At 27.9% G+C, this 23,743-nt stretch overlaps 1 protein-coding gene across 2 annotated transcripts in view; it reads left to right on the forward strand.

Moving 5' to 3' along the window:
• The window catches only part of LOC136984630 (lachesin-like), a 234,894-nt gene that overhangs the window by 171,806 nt on the left and 39,345 nt on the right, over nucleotides 1-23,743 (forward strand). For both annotated transcript variants that reach the window (XM_067281702.1, XM_067281707.1), the window contains exon 3: nucleotides 13,532-13,739. In XM_067281702.1, coding sequence (XP_067137803.1) covers nucleotides 13,532-13,739 — 208 coding nt within the window. The remainder of the gene's footprint in view (nucleotides 1-13,531; nucleotides 13,740-23,743) is intronic.

A 23,743-nucleotide genomic window follows, 5' to 3' on the forward strand; every position in this document is an offset into this window, starting at 1 on the left:
TTAAATTACTATATTAAAATATAATTAGAAATTAATAATGCTTAGAAGTCTTCTATCAAATACTCCAACTTTATCAAATAGGGATCGCTTTTATAGAAGTTTTTAAATATTTTTAATAAGAGGTCCTACTCAGCGGTTGGCCCTCCAACTGAAATCGAGCTGATGAATATTTTAATGCTGTCAAAATCGTATTTTCGGCAAGAGATTCACACAAGGATTTCAAGAGATTCCTCTATAGAATGCATATATCACGTGATAGTGTTTAGGGTTGTCATGTGGACTATTATTTGGGGCAACGTGCGCCTGATTAATGTTAATTCTTTTAAATTTAGCAAAGGGAGTTTCAGTGTTAAGTTATTACAACAAATTACGCAAAGAGAAGATTACTTTGTGGTACCCTTAATAGTTACAAATGTTCAATTGCAGCTCAGTAATTGAGAAAGTTTATTAGTGTTAGTGTGTATGTCTGTGCTCCAGTTTAATACCCTCATTGCTTGAAAGTGGTTGTAAATGGAAGAAAATGGAAGATAAAGAAATAAAAAAAATAATATATATATATATATTTTTTTTTCTTTCTTCCTACATTTTTTGTGAGAAAATGGCAGACGTTTTCCACGCTATGTTGCTATTTATTATAATGGGTTTGTATTAAAGGAATCTTCTACAGCTTACTTTCTTTTAGATGTTATCATCATCATCATAATTATCATCATCATAATTGTTGTTTAGCGTAATTAGTAAACTGCCAATTTTATTTTTATTTATTTAATAGTAATTTTGTTTTAAAATATTTGTAAAAGTCATCGGTTTATTGGTTTAATTTATCAAAAAATGTATTTTTTAGCATTCTATATATTAAGTAGTATTTAATAACCTGAAAAGAACAGCCACCTCTAAAAAGAATCTATTTTTCAGAAATTTTTATTCGAACAAAAACGCATTCGAAATAACCACCGAATGACTGCCCATTTTTACGTTCCCGTCAGCGGCCGTCGTTCACAGGTTCGACTGTATTACTATTCAATAGATTGAAACGCGGTATTGTTAACACGGTTGCTAGGCGAAGTTAAAAAAGTTTGATTTTTATTTGTTTTTTGGAGGAAAATACCGACAGACAGACAGTCACGAGTACGCTCGGTTAAGATCTTTAATCACAGGAAAGCAAGGCGATCAATAAAGTAATCCGATCATAACAGTGCAGAGAATAAGATCGAGGACAATCGGTAGCAATGACCGATTACGAAGTGTCCAAAGAGTTAAAAAGAAGAAGAAGAAATAGGAACAATGGATGAACTATGAAGGTCGATCAGCAAATCAATTCTCTTGCTTCACTTCCGATGAACATACACAAGCCAAACGCTAAGACACCTGTGAGGAAATTCTTGATTTACTACCGTCCAAACCCCCTCGAAATTTTTCTCTATTTTTTTTAAGGTTTCTAGTAAAATAAAATAGTTTTTTTAAACTTTAAATTAAGAAATTACTCAGGCTTTCTGGATGATAAATTTGTTTTTCTATATTACTGTCATCTTTATCAAATAAACTTGAAGATTTTCAGTGTATGCGATGATGACGATGATCATGACAATGTATCATTCTCATCTTATTTATCATCTTTACAATCATCTTCATTAGTTAAACTTGAAGATTTTTAGTGCGTGATCATGATGATGTCTCATCTCTCATCTTCATGATCATCTTTACCAGCTAAACTTGAAGATTTTGATGTACATGTACATGATATAATGATGATGTATCATTCTCATCTTATTTTGGATGATCAACATCGTCACTATCGTTAATGATGATAGCTATTATGCTTGTACACGATGATGCTTACAATAATAAATACGATAAAAATAATTATCCTTTTCATCACGAGGATGCAGACTACAAGATTTTTGATGAATGTGATGATAGTGTGTTATTTCCATCCTCGTATCATTAATGTTAAAATGAATATGATAATGATGATGACAACTACACGAATTAATGAAAGCGACAGTCTTTAGCCGTTAAAATTGAACCTTTATCACGAATGTGATGATATATTACGCTTATCCTCATCTTCACTGTTCTTACCTTTCATTATCACTAACAATAGAGAAATTAGTATGATGAATACGACAAATATGATGATATATAGTGATTCTCCTCATGCTTAATGTTGATGATGCTCGGTATTAGCAATTCCATACGATGATATTATACTCTGCTGATGCCATTTTTATCGTTTTTTCAGTTCTGTGTCACTGTATCATTCGTGAGGACGATGATTTGAGGACGTTGACAAGATAAAATTACGGTTTATATTCTAATTTTTGTTAAATTTCCGTTATTATTCGACAGAATTTTTCATTTTCTGATAAATTCTACTAATTTTGTTTATTATAAATTAATTTTTTAATGTAATTTATTTGGTTTTTTTTTTGTTTTTTAAAACAATTGTTAAGTCATTTTTAGTGTTAATTTGTCAAAATTTATTATTATTTGTTGATTTATTCTTATTTTATATAATTTTAAATCAAATTTTTTCCATTATCCGTATTATTTTTGCCAAACTTTTACTATTTTTCTTACTTTTTTGGTAGTTTTTGCGCAATATTTCCTTAAAATGGCGTATTTTGACTTATAAATAACAGTTTTTTAAGTTTTATTTTGCATTTTTTTTAAATATGAAAAAATTCAAAAAATACTCCCTATGCATTATTTTTATTATTAACAACTAAATATTTATTTATCTTATCTTTCACATTCTCTTTTTTTGTGATTTCATCTTTCCGGCTGGTTGTCTATCGTCCAAATTTCTCAAAAACTAGAAGACTTTAGACAGTTGAGATTTCTAGGGATTGCAAAGACAGGGTTTCTTCACAGAATTTTATATTAAACCTTATCCATCATTTTTCTTATAAAAAAAAGCAAAGAAAATCGCATCTATTTCGAAAACTAAACAGGCTAAACAGTTGATATTTTGTATTCTCTTTGCACACCACTCTAGCTATTTATATGCCCGTCCGTTTGCCTGTCCTTAAGTTTTCTCGCAAACTAAACGGCCTAAACTGATAACATTTGAAAACCAGTTTACATCAATATTACGTACAAGATTTTTATAATTTTACCAATTTGATTGCTTCAATATGAGCTAAATTTCCGTATTTTTAATTCACTTTATTAAATTAAACAGCAGATAATGTTCACTTCTTGTTGTAGAACAGTGGGTTAACCTTCTGTTCAATAATACTTTATTATCGACAGAATTCCTTAGAGAGGGTCAGAAATCTTCTATTTTTTCTTTGTAAAATATTCAAATGAATGAAAAAAGGAAAGATTTTACTTCACTAAGTTTTGGAGAATTAGTTACGAATGAAAATAGCACAAGTTAGTGATGTGGGTCGCGATTAAAGTAATGTATACTAAAGACCTCCTATGCATACGGATGAGTCGTTAAAAATGTCGTTGGTTGTAAAATTCTCTAACAAACAGATTAGAAAAGTTTAAGTCATTGGTTCCGATGACTTTCACTTTTTAATGTCTACAGTAAAGTACTTACCCCTTTATAGTAAAGTATCTATCCATTTTAGTAAAATACAGTAAAATATCTGATTTTATAATACTGTAAATTCTACGCTCTTAGAGTAAGGAGAAAAAATTCGTCTTCTTGTTTTTCAGTACAGTAATATCTATTCCGCTTGTAACTTGTGTTTAAACACAGTAAAGTATAGACCCCCTTACAGTACAGCAAAGTATAGTATAGAACTCTTTACAGTACAGCAGAGTAATCCCTCTTGATGTTCCCAATATCCATCTTCAATTAATCTGGTTGCTTCGGGAATCAAATGTCATTTTTATTATAAAAATAGATTAAATATAACTTAATATTTAATTCTAATTACGTTCCAACGTAATTAAGATCCCCTAAAAGGTTGGTATTCTTATAATTAAGACCCCCTTTAAAGTAGATCGTTTTAAATTTAAGTTATACTTTGCCACTGTTTAAAGGCCTTTTATATAATAAAAATTTTACAGTATTAATTCAAATTAACTTTAAATAAGTATAGACCCACTTATAGTACAATAAAGTAAATTCTACTCCTTAGAATAAAAGACAAGAATTTACTCCCTTGCTTTTAAGGAGAGGGGTAAATTAGAGTAAAGCAATTTTTCAATTGTTCGATGTACTTTAACATTTACACAAATATAATAAATTAAAAATGAATAATTTTATGTTAAATATAGTGTTAAAAAACTCTTCAAATTAGCTTTGAATTTTGCAACTGAAATTTCATTCACTTTATTACTTTAAATGTATATTCGTGCGTAGAGATAAACATTATTTAAAGCTATTAAAATTAAATGAAATTAAAACGATAATTTATTTGCTTCATTAATTTCAAGAATTTATAGATATAAAATCAAAAGTAATTAAGTAGTGAATGATAATTTATATCTTTTATTGCTAATTAATATGTCAAATTTTCATTAAGAGACGTGTCGTGATGCCTTATTTTATGTTTAAATTTTAGTTAAAAATGGGAAATATTCTGTTAAAAATTCAATTAAATGCTCTCTGATTCTTAAGATGCTCTGGTACGTAACAAAGATGGTACGATGACGTAGAATGCTACGTAATTGTACCATCTTTGTTACGTTCTTAATCAGGGGTTCTATTTGTACCGCCCACTTGTACCATACAATCAATTTTTCCATCTAGTAATTGTGATCTATAGACTGTGAATATGGTAACTGTATCTGATAGTGAAATGGATTTTGGTGTATATGGCAGTATTTGCAAGAGGTATGAACATGGTAACTGTAGCTGATAGTGAATAGGATTCTGTGGTAAGTGGAAACATTGTACAAGAGCTTTGAATATGGAAGCTGTCATTGTTCTATTGCATATACGATCAGCATAGTTCTTCATATCTATTGCTCTTGAATTAAATGCTATACCATAAGATCTTTGATGCATACTACGAACGTGATAATTCTTATTTATGGGCATTAAACTGAGTGTTTTTGCATGAAGTATATACGTAGAACTTCCTATTAAAGAATTACATGAAATGGAAGTATGCATATTTCTTCATAATTCTTCTGAACACGATGCTCCTCTGATGCACTACAAGATACTGCAGAGATGCCACAAAAATAATAGAAAATCTCACTATACCTAAGAAAAATAATCGAAAATTTAATCTTTTCGTACTGATAAATGTTTTCTAAGTCTGATTTAATGTTCAGTATTTTATCTTCAAAGAAAATTCAGCATGTCCATCTAAACAGCTGATGCAGCTTATATTGAATGGATCGCTTTGCATCAGTGGATAAGTTCAACAGATGAGCTGTTTACTGTAGCTTTTGAAAACTCGAGTAGCCATTTAAAGGATGGATTGTTGAACAGATGGTTGAATTTACAATTCCATTTGTTACGACCTTATAAAGTGCTTCAGTTCTGTACGAAATGGGCGATTTATAAATGGCCTGAAGCATCACGCCAATTGAAAAGTCTTAAAATTATGATTAACAACCGAAATAAGTTTATGCTGTGGCTCGCTTCGAGTGCTAATTTATAATTAAATTGATTTAGTATTAATGCTTAATTAATAAATAAGAAATTTATTCTTCGTTACATTTATGTGATGGAGACGATCCCGGAGTAATTCCTCTTAATGTTCCCAATATCAATCTTCAATTAATCTGGTTGCTTCGGGAATCAAACGTCATTTTTATTATGAAAATAGATTAAATATAACTTAATATTTAATTCTAATTAAGTTCCAACGTAATTAAGATCCCCTAAAAAGTTGGTATTCTTATAATTAAGACCACCCTTTAAAGTAGATCGCTTTATACTTTGCCACTGTTTAAAGGCCTTTTATATGATAAAAATTTTACGGAATTAATTCAAATTAACTTTAAATAAGTTATTAAGGATTTTGCTCTTTAATGTTTTTTAATTATATACTTAAACTGGAGATAGCGAAGGAGCCTTTCAAGAATTAATAAGCTTCAAATGTGTACTAGAATCATGTATTGGATGTTTAATAAATTGTTAAACGGTCGTTTTCACAGTATTAAAGAATGATGATGAACTCAATAGATGAACAGTAGAAGACCATTGAGCATTTGTCACGAACAGAATTGTTTGTTTCTTTTCTTAAGTTACGGCAACGCAACACTTGGGCGATCTGCCTAGGAGAATGCCTTCCGGGAGGTCTTTTTAAGAGTAACTGTCCCTATTCAGGCGTTACAGACGTGGATAACTCCACGTGAGCAGCCTGTCCAGGCGAGGCGCGAACTCACGACCGAACTCCCAGTGTTCAGAAAACGGAACCTCTTGGCCAGTGGTAGGCCGTCACCATCAGGAGATTGAGTACTCAGTAACTTCGAGCAGTACAAGTGTATCTGAGGATTGAGCGGTGAATAGCAATATAAAGACTAAGGAAGCTAGGGGAATATTGAACACTACATTGAGCATTAGGACTGATAGAATTGAGCACTAGATAAGACTGGAAAAGGATTGAGCACTAGATAACAAAACAAGAATATTGGAAGGTTTGGCTGTAGACAGGACTGGAAGAGGATTGAACACAAAACACTAGCTGTAGATAATTGAACACCAAGTAACAATATACGAGTACTAGATAAGAAACACCAGATACAAATATGAGCACCGAATAGCAATTTGAGACCGCTGCAAGACGGAACACAGGTTAGTAATTCAAGAACAATAGAAGATTCCTGGTAGATTGGTTTGGTTTGGTTCATTCGTATACAGCAGGGAGACACGTGGGCCACCTGTCGAAGGGAAATTTTTTTCATTTAGGCTTTAAAAACAAGAAAACCCGGAAAATTCCACTTGGCATGGCGCGAACCCACAACCAGTGTTGATTAGTGGGCTTCGTGCTCGATACCAAAACACGAAGAACAGAAGCTCGAGCACCGGACGAAACACTACAAAATTGAGCACTAAGCAGCACACTTACCGAGTACTCAATCCTACTAGCATGCGAATTCTAACATACCTTCCAAAATTCGAGTTAATTCCGTTCCGAAAAAGTGCCTTAAAACGAAGAAAACTCGACAATTAAAGACGCATTAAGAATTTTAATTTAATGGAAATCGCACACGTAGAAAGTAAAAGTAAGGGAATTTACCTTTATTCAATTAAATTTTATTATATTATAAAAGTTGAAAACTTAACATTTAGAAGATTAAAATATATTAATTTGTTAAAGTGCACGTGTTAAAAATCTCCATACATCGAATACTTAAAGAATGAATGAATAAATTTTCAACAAGTTGCTCTTAAATTATTCAAACATCGCCTGGTAATTGAATGAAATCGTAAATCAGTAAAGTTACTAATTTACCAAAGCATCACGTCATCTTTCGTATATCAGAGATTGCTCCATTCTATTTATTGCACCCTTTAAAATTGGACAAGTTAAATTATTATCAACTAGATAATGTCATAGTAATTTGATATGCAATATAAACTATAAAGTTCTCTCTCTCTTACTTGTTAACAATGGCGATTTGCTAAAGTGAATCCCTCAAGTCAGCCGGATAATTTTATTATCTTATTTATCATTATTATGATAATTAATACGCAATTTTAGTGCGAATTAACGGGAATATTTCGAGAATCGAACTGTGTAACGTCGATTTATTTTCGGTAGTTACTTTTGAAGATTGTTAAACGCGTTTAAGCGCTAGAAGGTGAGGTTTAAGTGCTAGATAGTAGGGCTTAAATACTAGAAGGTGGAGTTTAAGCTCTAGAAGTATAGTTTAAGCACTATAAATTGCGGTTAAAGCTCCAGAAGGCGGAAGTTTAGGCTCTAATAAGTATGGTTCAAGCGCTAAAATTATAGTTTAAGTGCTAGAAAGTGTAGTTTAATCTTTAGAAAGCGTGGTTTAAGCTTTAACAAGTGTAGTTTAAGCGCGAAAAAATATAATTTAAGCACTAGAAAGTGGTATTTAAACGTTAAAAAATTTGATTTATAAGCGTTAAAATGTATAGTTTAAACACTAAAAACAATTTTCTATTAAGTTAGTACTTTAATATAATGATACAATAGCTACATCTAGCAACTATACTACTGTAATTTAATATATTTTTGGTAGTACGTAACATATTATTAAAGCTATGTTAAACTATATTATATATTTTTATATGCTAAAAGTATAGTTTTCAATCGAAAACGGTATAATTTTATGTTAAATTTGACAATTATTTGGGTGTTAATGGCATAAATACTTTCGGATAGTTGATAGTAAACACTTGAATATACGCAAAAAGTGTGTATAATTCTCCTTAAAACGAATATAAACGATTAAAAATTATGAATATATTTAAATATTTTAAAAAAATACAGTAAATATCCACAGTATTTTCATGTATTTCACTTCAAACTTGTAGATATTTTATCATATTGTGACACGTTTCAGTGTTCTGTAATTAGAACCGTACGACAATTTCTTACGCTATATTATAAATGCACATTCTAGAATTATTAAATACTAAAAAAAGTCAATATTTTTTAGTGAGATTTATTAATTTTTTTCTGATTTTTTAAACATTTACTGTTTATTCTGCTGAGGGGTTTAACATGTTTTGTGCGCATTATACTAAATTTATAGGCTAGAAAACAGGAAACAATTATACTTATTATCAAGCTACACTTGATTATTTAAAATTTTGTTAATATATAATGGTTAAAAATGTATTTCTAATGTAGTAAATAGCATGAAAGTAGTGTATGGACGTTACTTAGCCTCAGGTTTTCTTAACATTATCTCTTCAGGTTCAATGTATCTATTGGAGTAAAAGTATTTGTTTTGCTTTCTCAGGAGTAATATTTATCTTTATAATTGTATTTATTGAGTGAATAATTTATTTAACGTTACATAAAATGTACAGAATCAATTATGAAAGATTTCACTATTGATGGAATGCGTGACATGGCGTTATTTATATATAATTTTTTGGTATCATTTATTATTTATTTATTACACTTTAGGAATTATGTTTGATTTATTTATCACCCGTAAAGTATTAAGTAATATTTTGTTTATTGAAAATTATTTTATCCCCTTTACTATAAGGAAAAATAAACGATGTTTTGTGTGTAATATCCAATTGATTCGTATTTATTTGACGTTGTACATGACGTTAGTTAATCCTTGATAATTTCGCTATTCGGGGATATATTAATGGCATGGAACACTGCCAGATATTGAACATTGTTTTGCTTTTAATTATCAAACCATTTCTCTGTTCTACTTGTAACATTAATCAGCTTTATCTTCCATTAGTTTGGACATTAGTTGTTGGAACTTCTAGTTTTTCTGATTCGATTAAGTTAAGAGCTATTTTGATTAAGGAGATAATAAAAATGTCGCGTATAATACATAAAAAATGCACGTATATATAAAATTATAAAGCGAGTATTGAATATCAGATGAGTAGATTTCATTTCTCTACCTCTGTCAATCATGTCCTTATCTGCATCTTTCTTATCTTGATTCTGTTATGTCCTTGATGATAACTTGGTATCTGATGCAAGTTTGACGTGTTCAAGTGGTGTTTCTTTATGCTTTCTTTGCTTCTTTTTATGATGATGATAAATTTTTGAATAATTATTGAGACTATTGTTTATACTTGTTGTTTGAGCTTGCTTTTGTGCAAAGATGTATTCTTTCATACTATGTTCAATGTTACTTATTATGCCTATTTTGTTTATCTTCTTCTCTATGCAAAAATGAAGTAAACTAATTAAGTGTAATAAATAACATTAACATAACTATCTGTAACATTTTTTTTATCGTTCTCCTTTGTTCTGTATGCTATACTTGTTCTACTCTTGTAACTGGTTCTATTCTTGTTTTCTTTCTTTGCAAGTGGTTGTACTCTTCTGTTCTATATTGTAAATTGTCCTATCACATTTCTAATTTCCTTATTCAAAATTGCATTTTATATGATTATTGTCTTAAAATTGCTTATTAAACTATCATCATTATTATCGAATTACCCTGTTATCAAACAATTACAGGCTGTATTAATTTATGCAGATTTATGTAAAGATTTTATATTTTGATTGCATGTTTCACTCGCAATACAAGTTAAATAAATCAGTATTTTAAAAATCAGAAAGAAATATTTTAAATTTTAAGTTCAGAACTTAAAAAGTCTGTCGATATTTTCACGTAGAGACTATAAAATTACATTGAACTGCAGACTGTTATTGTTAGTATTGTTAGAAAAAAAACACACAATTTTCCTTGAATTTTTTAAAATAAATAACAATTTTAATGATCATAAAACAAAACTAATAGCATATTCTTTGATATTCTTTCTTCTATTTTTGTAATTATTCAGAAAAATATCGATTTTATCCGAAAAAATTTCACCATCTCATCATTCAGACTTGATAAAAATCATGTAAAATATATTGTAAATTCACTAAATTTTCATTAATCATCCCTTTAATATTCTTATATGGATTATATTCATATTCAATAAATTCAATTAATTGCCTTATAAATAATTCGATTGTATTAATGCTAATTAATATTAAATGCGTTCAGAGAGTCGTTTCCAACGTTGATATTTACTTAAGAGCAATTATAGTAATTTTGAATAATATTAATAGTGTTAATTGTGTAGAATTATATGCAAAATCACGTAGCAAATTGTACCTTTACAAAATAATTACCACCAGAAATTTTGCAAGATTGATACAGGCTAAAATGTAATTAAATCAAATTTAGAAATGATTTTAATTAAATTTTGCCATCTTTAAATTCCACAAAATTGCACAAAAAAATTCATATTTTTGGTGTATTTTACCATTGTGTTTTGCTCACGTTATTATTATTATTTTTTCTTCATTTGTTGTAATTAACAAGTTTGAACGTAATTGAACTTATTCGAACGTGTTTAAACCTGTGCATTTCTGTAATTGTACAGTAACAAATCGAAGTGAAAATACATCTCAATGTCACACAATTAAAGCTTAAGGTTTAAGTGCAACAATCAATAAATAGTCACGTGTTAAGGTTGAACCTTTTCTCCATTCAGTGATGAGCCTGGCACCATCTTCCATCTGACGCAATGGAAGAGAAACTGCACAAAATTCTAGAAAATTATAAGGAAAATGGAAAATAACGTTAAATATGCTTGTATGTTGTAATTTTGTCAGTAGCACTGGAAGAAAATGTGCATTTTTCGATGTTTCAAGACCTCCTCAGAGGCAAGGAATCATAAATTTGTTCAAAAATGATGTCAATAAATTTTATTTGCCAATAAATTGGTTCATAACGTACATAATTATAATTAAAAATGCCTCAACAGTTCAAGGAATTAGAGAGAACAAGAAGAAGGCATGATTATATACAGTATCTATAGTTTTACTATACCATTTGAAGCTTATGTAGCTTTAATTGTATACTGTGTTCTTTTAATCTTAATCTTTTGTTGTGACCTATGACCTTCTGTAAATTAAGACCTTTTTTGCTATTGGTTTTGGCGTTATAACCTAAGGTAATAGCGTCAAAAACAATACCAAAAGATTCGGACTCTACTTCAAAACTCTACTCCTGCTGATAAATTTATTATTTAATAGTTTTAGAAATTTTGAATTTTACAGCTGTCTTTTATACTTCTGCTCTGACCTATGATCTTCTATGACTCACACCTTTCAGAAAAAATACTGCAAGTCATAAATTCTCTTTGTTTCTCGAGTGCTATTTTAAACTATATTTTATACAATTTAAAGTCATAGCTATCAGTTTGCAGGTTCTATACTGATTTCTGTTGTAAAGAAAACGTGTATAATTGTTTTAATTTTCTTATATGACCTATAAACTTGTATAAATGAAGACCTTCCATCAGCAAACTCTCAAGATCACAGTAAGATGATTGGAATTGTAAAGTAGACTTAATTCCACTGCTTTACAGACTTCAATATAACTCAACCAACAAAAAAGGGGGCAAATTTATATTTTATGTAAGTAAATAAGACTTTTATAATTGTTTTAATTTTCTTATATGACCTGTAAACTTGTGTGCATGAAGACCTTTACAAGTTGCTGAAAAAGGTCTTCGAGATCTTTAGAGGTTGCTGCCCCAATACAACTTAACGAACAACCCCAAAAAACCCACAAAGTTTTATTTTATACCGTTTTACGAAAAAATAACCGAAATTCTGGTACAATTTCCATTGAACTTTAAAAAAAGGAACCATTAAAAAATCGCATTTATCTTGTAAACTTATTGAGGATTTACTCAGATGAAGCACGGAGCGAAATGATGGTAGTAGTTTGGAAGAAAATGGTGAGTTGACGAAGTAACGACATAGGGAAAAGCCAGACTGACCAGGACCACTATCCCGTTAGGAGCCATCTATAACTAATAAGTTATCTGTGTCACAGGCGTCATTAATCACAGTGTCTCCACTAATACACTCCACCATCGATCCAATAGTTTTGGCTGTTGAATTGGTTAGATTCCCACTCGAATTGCTTCAACTATAATGTAGTTATACAGTTTGATTTCTCTGTATGACGTATTACTAGAAATCTAATAAATGATTGTGTTTAGTAAACTATGTTATTGGTTGTGGATAATCTAACTAATTACCTATTCATTAGTGTATACATATATATATATAAAATTGAAATTAAAGTACTTTATGATGATTAAAGTCTTTTGTTTTACTCGAATTTAATCAGTGGGAAAGCCCTCTTGTATTTTTTATATATATATTCCATTGTTTTATTCTTACTTTTGTATGTTACAACGTACTTAATGTTCTTGAATTATTAATTATTTTAGATTGGAAAGTTTCTACTTCTTTTATTTTTTTTATTAATCTGTTAACTTGAGTTGTATTAAGTTTTTCTAATTGATCTCTTTCCTTTTTTTTATTATTCTTTTACATAATTGATGGGTTTTTTTATTGTTCTGTGCCTTCTCCTATTATTAAACTAACTTTTATTAGGTTTCTTTTAAAGTAATTTATGATATTTTAACTAATTTTTTAAAGTAATTTAACAAATTCTGTCTTCTATCGCTGTAATTGCAAAATATTTTGTCTATTTTTAATGAATTAGACTTTTTTTTTCTGAAGATTTAACGTCTCCACGAGCGCCTCTGTTATTCATTTTCCAATTAAGAATAATCGAGAAATAATATATTATTATTTGTAATATTTTAAACAATTATAATGTCATTTTCATAAATAATAATCAATTACATTAGCTATTTAAAGTGTCATAACAAATTGAAATCTCGAACGAGTCGCTGATTATTACGTAATAATAAGTTAAATTTTGATCAATTACAAACGAAATAAAACATTTTTCCTCTAAACAATCTACAATTAAACAAGTTTAAACTTGTTTGAAATGGTTTAAAGTCGTTTAAAGTCACATTTAACAATAAAAATTGTTTTTTACTCGATTTTTTTTATAGAGTTATATCATTAGTAACAAAATAAATAATTATAAAAATTGTTTATATTTCTAGGTCGCTTGGATTCATACAGATAGACACACGTTACTTACGCTACACGATCGTCTTATAACTCGCAATATGCGATACAGCATATCTCATAATAGCCATAGGACTTGGTGGCTACACATCACTGATGTGGAAGAGAGAGACAGCGGGGAGTATATGTGCCAAATTAATACTTCTCCAATGAAAAGCCAAGTTGGATATCTGGAAGTAGTTGGTAAGTCACATATATATCGACTTCTAATCAACTATAAACCACATAATTTCTGACTTTATCCGACTTTTAATAAATTTCGATTGGTTTCTCCAAACGGATAACAAGATAAATTATTTCTCTGTTTACTTCAATAGAAAAAGATTACAAATTAGATTAAATTTACTCCAAATTTAATACACAATTTCTAATATTTCTCGGCTTATTTGAAGGTCGTTCAAATCCGAGGATCTCTTTAAACTTGGAGTATTTTTTGTCACCCTTGAAAAGACTTTTATGTAATGATCTAACAATGTTTTCTGTTAATTATGTTTTACTTTAAACGCATTTTTACAGTTTAATAAATGTTTTTAAGCAAATATTCTTCTAATTATCATTAAATTTCCCGTTTCAAATTGAGGGTGCTTCTTCAAATCTAGGATGATCTTTTCCATTTTTAAAAGTCTTATAATGTCTTCTCTGTTAATTATACTTTACTTTAAACATATTAAAAGGATTTACTACAGAGTGGAAATGTTAATAAGCTAAATTTATTTCTAATTATCATTAACATTTTCGCTGAAAGTTTTTCTATAAAGTGAGGGTACGTCTTATTTGCTAGGTGCTTCCTTCAAAAATCTTTTATATAATGGAAATTTTATAGAGTTTTACACTTTAATAAGCTACATTCACACCCAATTTTTCCTAAATTTCTCAAAAATCCGTTATTTTTTTTAACTTGAATTCACCTTAAATTGATAGTGGAATGATATATGCTTTAAAGATTTAAGGAAACATTTTATATGTTTTATATAGAAAATTTTTATTATTATTATTATTATTATTTCCCCTTTCTTCCCTTCTACTTCTACGTCTCTAATATTTTATATTAATATTTATAAATTGTCTAAAAGCAAATTTTTGATTCTACATGATTCGCAAACAAATTGAATTTGTAACATTTCTGGAATGTTTCTAGTAATTTACGAACAAAAATTTGAATTATTTTTAAGAAAGGAAAATGGAACAAAATTCTTTCAGTTTGTATGCGTGTGTGTGTCTGTATGTGCGTTAAAGTATATATCTCTGGATGTTTGTGAATGTAGATAAATCGAAAAATTTTACTGTACAGCTACAAATAATATTTTTAGAATTTGTGAGAATAACTTTAAAACTATTTTTTTAATATAATATTTAATATTCAATACCCTTAGGAGCTTCAAAAATTAGAGTTTTCAGTACCTTTTTTTTATGATTGACGTCACTAATGATCTTTTAAGATTGTAGAGACTTTGATGCTGTTAAAAAAAAATTATAATTTGTTAAAATTTCTTTATATTTTAAGCTCTCGACACATTAATTTTTCGATTTTTCTATGTTTAGATATATAAATTCTCTTAATTTGAATTTCTTTTAATTATTTTAAAGTATTTATTAATTAGGTTAAATATTTCATTACACGTAATTTCTTTCCTTCTTTCTCCCTTCTTTTAATGAATTAAATTATAAAATTTTTATGGAATAACTTTTAATGTATAAGCTGTTAATTAGTTAAAGAATTTTTGTTTGTTTACTCGATTTATTTGTATATATTCGATTTGATATAGCAGAAATCAAGTCTATGCTTCTCTTAAATTGAATTTAAACATCATTTTACAGGTTTAATGTTGTTTTTTTTTAGAAAAAAATAGGTAAAATTTTAGATTAATGTCTTCTTTCCTGCAGAAATAATGTTTTAAGACGTATTTTATTGCCAATTTAATTAAAAATTTGCATTGGTTTTGCGAATTAAAGGCCTCAAAAGGCAAATATGAATAATATTAAGTGTTTAGAATGGATAATATTTTTAATACTTATTTAATGATATAATATATAAAATTAATTTATAAATGTATTAATTTCTAGATTATTTTATATATTTTAAAATTAAATTAGTAAATACATCTTAAATTCTACGCTTAAACTGAAATCCAGTTTAGAACTTTGAGCTTTCACTTGATACACACAGCTCATAAAGTACATTCTGAAGCTCCTTTGCAGATAATTAATTTAATAAACATGCATACAATTGTCGTTTTCCAAGTAAACTGTACGTTTTGTCTGTCAGTTATGAGTAAAATTAAGAAAAATATTACTCATTAAGGTCCCAATTTTCGGAAAAAATCCTCCTAAAACACATAAAATGAAGAGTTATGAGGAATAGAGTGATCCCAATTCTCATCAATTTATCTACCACATTTATAACTTATCACGATACTTTGTCAACCTCAGGAAGTCAGTGAACGAATTATTTCCAGAAATTAATTTGTACACTCGATTAAACACCTATTTTAAGCAAGATCATGTACAAGTATTTAGAGTAAATTACTCTAGAAGGTGTTTACTATCATCAATGCGCTTATCTAGAAGATTTTCCTCAGTATAATCATATAACGTAGAATTTTACATGTAGTATACAAAATAGGGTCATATATGTTTATGGAAGTACATCAGAAGGTTCCTTATAAGTCTCTAAAACTGATATATCTTCTTAAAAATCTCTTATTATCCCTCAGAGGATCAAACTCTATTGCAGAACTTACAACGAGGGGGATCTTCATTGTTAACTCGATTTATGAAACATTATATGATATCTTACTAAAGGTTTTAGAGATCATCTAAGAAAATAAGGGCATTTAGCAATAAATTTTTGAGTATTCATAAACTTAAACTATCTTTAAAGTAAGTTTTTATATAAATTTTTAAAGGTTTTGCTTTAGTAAAAGCGTGTGCAAGTACTATAACACGTGAGAGAAATTTTTAAAAAAACATTAAATATTAGCTAATTATTTCTTAGTTCTTTTGTCATAAAAAATTATTAAATATTATTTAAAATTTTAGCCTTTTTACTTTATTTTTATAGTAAATTTTTAAAATGTAAATTTATAGAAGTTATAATTCTGTAATGCCATTATACGTTATACTACGAGAAAACATGTAAAAACAAATTGAATTTATTAATTTTTCTTTAAAATTTTAGCATAAAATCATTAAAAATACACTTAGAAATGATTTAGAATTTAAATATTTAAAGCAAATTATATATAATTTATTTAAAAAAATAATACCGTTTAATGCGCATTATACGTTACAGCGCGATAAAATAAGATAAAATAAAATTGAATTTGGTAATTTTTATTTAAATTATTCAATAAATTTAACTTAAAACACTTAAAATTATTCAAAAATTAAATATTTGTTAGAATTAAATTTATTTTTAAGTATTTTTTTTCCTAAAAAAGAAAAAATTAAGCACTTAATTTGTAAAATAAACAGAAATTTATTGGCAAAAATTCTATTTTTATTGAAAATTTAATAATTTTTGGACACTTTAAAATAGTTATTTAAATTATTTATTTTAAAATTAATTCTTGTTGTTAAATTTACTTAATGGAGTTATCGCTTTTAATTCCATTAACATTATCTAATGGAGTTAAATCTAAAAACTTTGTTGAAAATTACTACTTTAAAAAGGTATTAACTTCAAGGGAATTACATTTAAATTTCTATTTTCATAGTGAATTTATTAATTAAAAGTTTAATAACGTACAAGTTTATCAGTTCGCGTCGCTTTCGTTGACGCCGCGACGCGACGACGCAATTTAAAGAAAGAAATAATATAATTCTAAACTTTAAATTATTAAATTAAGTTGTTTACGATATTTTAATCGTTTATAATTAATAAATTAAAGAATAATATAATATTTTTTTATTTTTTAAATGATTTTATGAGCAAATTTTGTTATTTCGCGTCGCTTGTTTTAACGCTACGACACGACGCGTATGGTAATTTAGAGCTATTTAGCCCCTTAATTTTGCATATTATATTACATTACATAATTTATTTTAATGTTTTAATATTAATAAATTAAAAATTATTAAAATTAATGTCGTAAAAATAAATTTATTAGTAAAAAAATGCCAATTTTCTGCCATAATGTTGATTTGTAGGCGCGAAGATTATTATTTATATTCAAATAAAAACAAACTTAAACTAAATTTTGAGAAGAATTTAAAGCTTTACAACGTTTATATATTTATTTCTTTCTTTTAAATTTGTATTATTTTGCTAAAAAGAAATGAGAATAATAATGTGTAGTGAGCGACACGTTGGCATGCGACGCGTTGACTCGTCGCATCTCATTCTAAGATGGAGTCGAATATGATTCGTTAAAGTTCCTTTTAGTTGAATGAACAAGGAAGAAACCGTAAAAATATCTCTTGTAAAATAAAAATAAAGAAAAAATTTTTAAAGGAAATAAAAGAAAAAAATTCTACAGATAAAAAAAAAATGTTTCTCATACAATACAATAGTTTTTATCTGAAAGATAATACCTTATACATTATTCATAAGTCTAAAAACACTCTATATCAATCAAACATGTATAGGGGGATTATGAAACTTGCACGACATATTGTTAAAAGTTTCAAAGTTAGAAAATTTGCAGATACAAAAAGGAAGAAACCTAGAATTTCAGCATTTAAAATGAAAATTGTGTCGTGTTTCATCTGGTAAAAATTTATATTATTTATTATGGAATAGCTTTAATATATATAATTTAATATAGAAAGAAAAACCTTTAGAAAATAGTATTTGGGGGGAAAAAATCAGAAAATTTTGAAATTCGATGTTTCTTTTCTATCTTTTATTATTTTATTCTAATATATTTTTACTTTATTTTTTATTGATAGCTAAAAAGTTACCCATTTATAGGTTTCATTAATGTCTGGAGGAGGAAAATTATCTTTCAGAAGCTACCTATTTTTACCTTATACTAGCATATGGAAGTTACCTGTAGCCACTCTCACTAGTATATGAAAGCTACCTTTTACTACTATATGGAAGTTTCCGATTCACTGGTATATAGACTATTGCCTATAAAGGTTGATTATCACCATCTTTTAGTATCTGGAAAGTGACACTTACCATTCTTCACCAGTATCTGTACGTTTACCATTGGCACCGTACACTAGTATCTATAAATCGCCGCTCTTCATTAATATCTGGAGATTGACTAATCATTGCTACCTTTCTCTATCTTTCACTACTATCTGGAAGCTGATCATTACCACTTCTAGCAGTATCTAGAAACTGATCATTACCACATCTCAGTAGTTTCTGAAAATTTACCATTGTCACGCCTCATTAAAGCCTGTAAATTTGCCTGCCACGTTTCGCTAGCATTCGAAAACTGACCACTGCCACATCTCATTAGTTTCTGAAAACTAGCCATTACCATCTCCCAAGTATGTGAAGATTTACCATTGTCACGTCTCATTAACACCTAGCAATTGACGATTGTCAAGTGTCGCTATTTTCTACAAAGTTATCCTTATCATATTTCAGTAGCATCTGACAATTGATCAACGTCACATCTCACTATGAAAATTTACTGATATAATCCCTCTACTGTATAAAATTATTTTACAATTTAAAAAAGAAATATCTACTGATATTTATTGATGGAAACTACTGAAACTATACTATCAATTGTTAACTAATTATATGATTAATTAACAATTGTAGTAGTCAGTAGATAGAAATTAAAACCTATATTTACTCCTAAAATGTAATTTTCTTTTAAAATATTTTTCTGGGTACTAAGAGAAGTGAAAGTCTACTTTTTCTTCTATCTTCATTCGATAAAGCCTAAATATGTACAAATTCTTATGTTTGTCTTACAATTCTACAAATTCTGTAAGTGTAGTCATTGCTTTTCCTATGTGGAAAAATATAGAATATATTCTTTCCCATATCCTTTCTTACATTTCTATACTTTCTTTCCTACATCCTCTCCTATGTTTCTATACTCTTCTTTCCTACATCCTCTCCTATGTTTCTATACTCTTCTTTCCTACATTCTTCTTTCTTACATTCTCTCCTGTGTTTCTATACTATTCTTTCCAATGTTTTAACACACCTTACAAGTATCAGAAGATCATAAATAGGAATTCGATACCAAAAATAGGAAAACAGAAAAAAAATTATAAATTTTAACAAGGGAATTTATAAAATTGTTATATTCCCATGTTGAAAATAGTAATAAAAAGTGAAAGTGGCAAATTATCCTTTAAATCCAATATAATTTAATAGTGTCGTCGATTATTTGGCCTCTTGGTGGTCATTTTATTGTTTTGTATATTCCCAAAAGTATTCTATAGAATAAACATCATCATTATTACTTAAGTAGTTTCTCAGATATTTAGTTCCAGCTAATAAATAAATTATAATCGCCTTATAAATTATGTATGTCATTAGTTCTTATACTTTTGAATACTTTATTATCTGATAAAGGTGTAATCAATTCTAAATTAACTTTACGAGAGTAAAACGAATTTTACAATTTTAAAAACGGATAAATTTATTCAATGCTTTACTTTTTGCTGAATATTTTATTAATTATTATATATTTTTTTTTTGTTCTTGCTATTTTTATTTTTTTATTTTTTGCTTTCAGCAACTTTTACTCTTCTAATTTGGTTGCACCTTGAGGGTCACGTTACATGGCTGCGCGTCATGTGACTGAGTTGTAATTAATTACGGCCTTTCACGCTTATAACGAACTCGCGGGAAAATCGAAACCTTTCATTATAACTGTGAAATATTGCAATTATATTTGCCTCACAGAGAAAAGACATACGAGTTAAATTAACTGGTTAATACCCTTTGATAGAAACGTCTATGACGATATCACGTTTCATCAGATTAATTCACGTTACCATGCATTTTAAAGTAAACTTACTTATATTTTTATTTAAGAGATCAAAGCGAGTTTTTGTGCCTTTTGTAAGTGGATTTGATGTACATCAAATTCTAGTGAAGAAAATGAGCCCACACGTCTTACACTGGATGTTTTGTGGCAACTTGTTATCCACCTTCTAGTTGGACTAGGAAATGCAATACAAAATCGATATAATATTGACAGCCATCTTGTGTCAGTGCCTGATTTTGGTAAAGCTCGTACACAAGGAAATGTGTAGGCTCTTTCAAAAGCCTACTCGGCGTGAAGAGAATTTTCAGATTATGACGAATACATCACCATTACAACTTTTGGAAAAAAGTAATGCGTTGTACTGCTGCATTCTGAGTACTTCTAACATATAATTAATACAGTAACGAGATACAGAATTTAAAACTTCGAAATTAAGAAAAAAGAAAAAAAAAAAAACATCGAATGATTTATTAGGAATATCAATAAAAATCAATCGTAAATTTTATTAATTTGCTGTTTATTTTACAAAATACAATTGTGTTTTCGAAAATAAAATAAAGTAAATTTAGTTTTCTGGGCCATAATTTGCATTTTTTGTAATGAATTTTTGAGGCTGTTATATTGACTAAATTACTTTTTACTTATTATATAATGACAAATTATTCATAAAAATCAATTTCGTTTATTTGTTTGGATGTATTTTTTGCGTTTTTTTAACTTAATCATTTATAACAATATAAAATCTTGTATTTTTAAGAATTTTTCTGTTATTTTTAAAAAAATACTAAATTTACATTATTGTAAAAAAACGCAATTTTAAACAATCAGAAACTGACATATGTTTTGAAATATAAGTAAATTAATAAAATAATTTGGATTTTTTTTATCCATGATAATAATTTCTCTCAGTTTAAGAGCTGTAGATGTCAACCTACCGCTCTGGAGGACCAGAGAGCAATCGAAAACACCAGGGATGTTTTGGGGGTGGTCTGTCCTGATTTCGTTAGGTTCCATACTACACCAGTTGTGGGCCTGGTCGAATGTAAGATGGGCCTGAAAAAAGGACCTGAATGAGTAAATTTAATTGCTGTTATCATTTTTAAAGTGTTTTTAAATATAATATAACTTCAATATTTCGTATGTTTTCCTGCCTCTGCAACAATATAAATAAACCAATCACATTACTTAAATTAAGGGTTATTTCTAACCTTTAATATAAGTAATTTTATTGGTTTATTTATATTGTTGTAAGTGACGTTTCTACTAACGAACAAATCAGTTAAAAGATTAAAAAAAAAAAAAAAAAACATAAATGAAATACATTTTTATATAAATATGGCGAAAAAATTAATTAAAATTATAATAAAAATAATTTATTCAGTTTTTAATTTTTATTATATTTAATTAAAAAGAAAGGTTAATATTACTTTAGTAAAAAGTTTAAATAAACTTCTAACAAAATTAAATTAAATTAAATATTTATTTATTTATTTTAAATTTATATAAAATTAAAGGAAAAAATGTAATTAATATTTTAAATTTTAATATGTAAATTAAAATTTAAAAGAAAAAAATTATTCAAATGAAGTTTTTATTATTTATTTATTTATTTATTTAATTTTAATTTTAAATAAATTATTTCTAAATTTAAATGCAAAGAAATAAAGAAAAGAAATTATTCTCTCGTTGTTTAACCTTATGAATAAATAAATCGAGTGAAATAATTTCTAAAAACGAATTTCTCCATTGATAAGGATTAAAAATAAAGTCGTGAAAAGGTAAAATTTATGTAAAAAAATGATTTTTTTCCTGTTTAAATCTTTCAAAACACTTGACAGAAATTATATCACAACTATTCGAGGTGACAACTTACTTTCCATTATTCCTTCATGAATTTTAATAAAATAAATCAGTAAATTAGCAAAATAAAAAAAAAGTGCTGCAAAGTTTGCAAAAACGTTCTAAACAATTCTTTACCCCTTCTATATCTTACACCCCCTTGAAAACTAGAAAATAAAAGATGGAAGCGTCAATCAACATTCAAATTTGTAAATTGTGTAGCTTCTTTGGATGCGAATGTTTCGCTCCCTCCCCCATTTTTTTTAATTTTATATCTTTTTTGTCCCATGACAAAGAAGTGTAAAGCATTGTTAAGGAAGCAGGTGTAACTGAAAACTAATTTCACGCCCGATATGATCAATGTTGAAGCACAGGATAAGTTCATAATCATAAGGTAGCACCTCTACGTTCCGCTAGTATTAAAAGAGATTTCTGAATTAAATTGCCCCTCTATTGTATAAAATTCAGCCAATTCTAACTTGGTTATATCCATGATTTGTTTTCCAACAACTGTTTACTCAAGCAAAGAATAGGTTCATCATTTTTTAAACGCGCACGCGTGTGTGTGTGTGTGTGTATCTGTCTGTCTATCTGAGTGTGTGTACTTGCATTTATGTATGGGGAAGGTAATTAACATATACCTACTTTATCTATTTGGGATGAGGTATAACGTGCTGCATAATAATCAGCCTGATCACTTGGCAGCTTGACAAAATACTTAACATGTAATCACTTGCTGGCATGTTTTATATTTAATCACGTAACTACTACTTTTAGTATCAGCTTGAAGACTTTATTTCGCGTTAAATAATTTGTGCGTGATGCTATTTTATCTCTTTAAATTCTAGATATGTTCCTGATAAGAATGATGAGTGTTGGTTCAGCATATATATATATATATATATATATAATTTATAAACTTTTCTCGTGTCAGTTGGGGTATTTTACAAATTTTGTGTCAGATTCATGAGCACACCTCAAATAAGTCTTGAATGATACGATTTGTTTTTGATTTACTCGTTCAATTATCATTTAAAAGCTGTATTATTGTGTGTTACAACTGCTTAAAAAGTGTCGTTATAACGGGCTAAAATCGACTCGCTGTTCTAAGGATTATTAACGATACAACAGAAGTTTTATATACAATGTTCTAATTATTAAAATTTGATTTATTTGTTGGATTATTATACGTTATAATAACTCGAACGAGTGAAAATAACCTTGAAAGACTCGTTGTAAAAGAAATTATTACCGATACAATGAGAAGTTTTAAATGCAATGTCTTAATTATAATTAAAATTGATGTTCAAATAAAATTTTAAGCGATTAAAATTTTTATACAGTGTAATTTACGGTTATTTACGGAATATTTAAATTATCTCTTTGTAAACGTTAGATTTGCCAACATTTAAGAATTAAAGATATTTAATAACTACT

This window comes from Centruroides vittatus, unplaced genomic scaffold (genome assembly GCF_030686945.1).
Source record: "Centruroides vittatus isolate TY-2023 unplaced genomic scaffold, ASM3068694v2 contig_120, whole genome shotgun sequence".
Lineage (NCBI taxonomy): Eukaryota > Metazoa > Arthropoda > Arachnida > Scorpiones > Buthidae > Centruroides > Centruroides vittatus.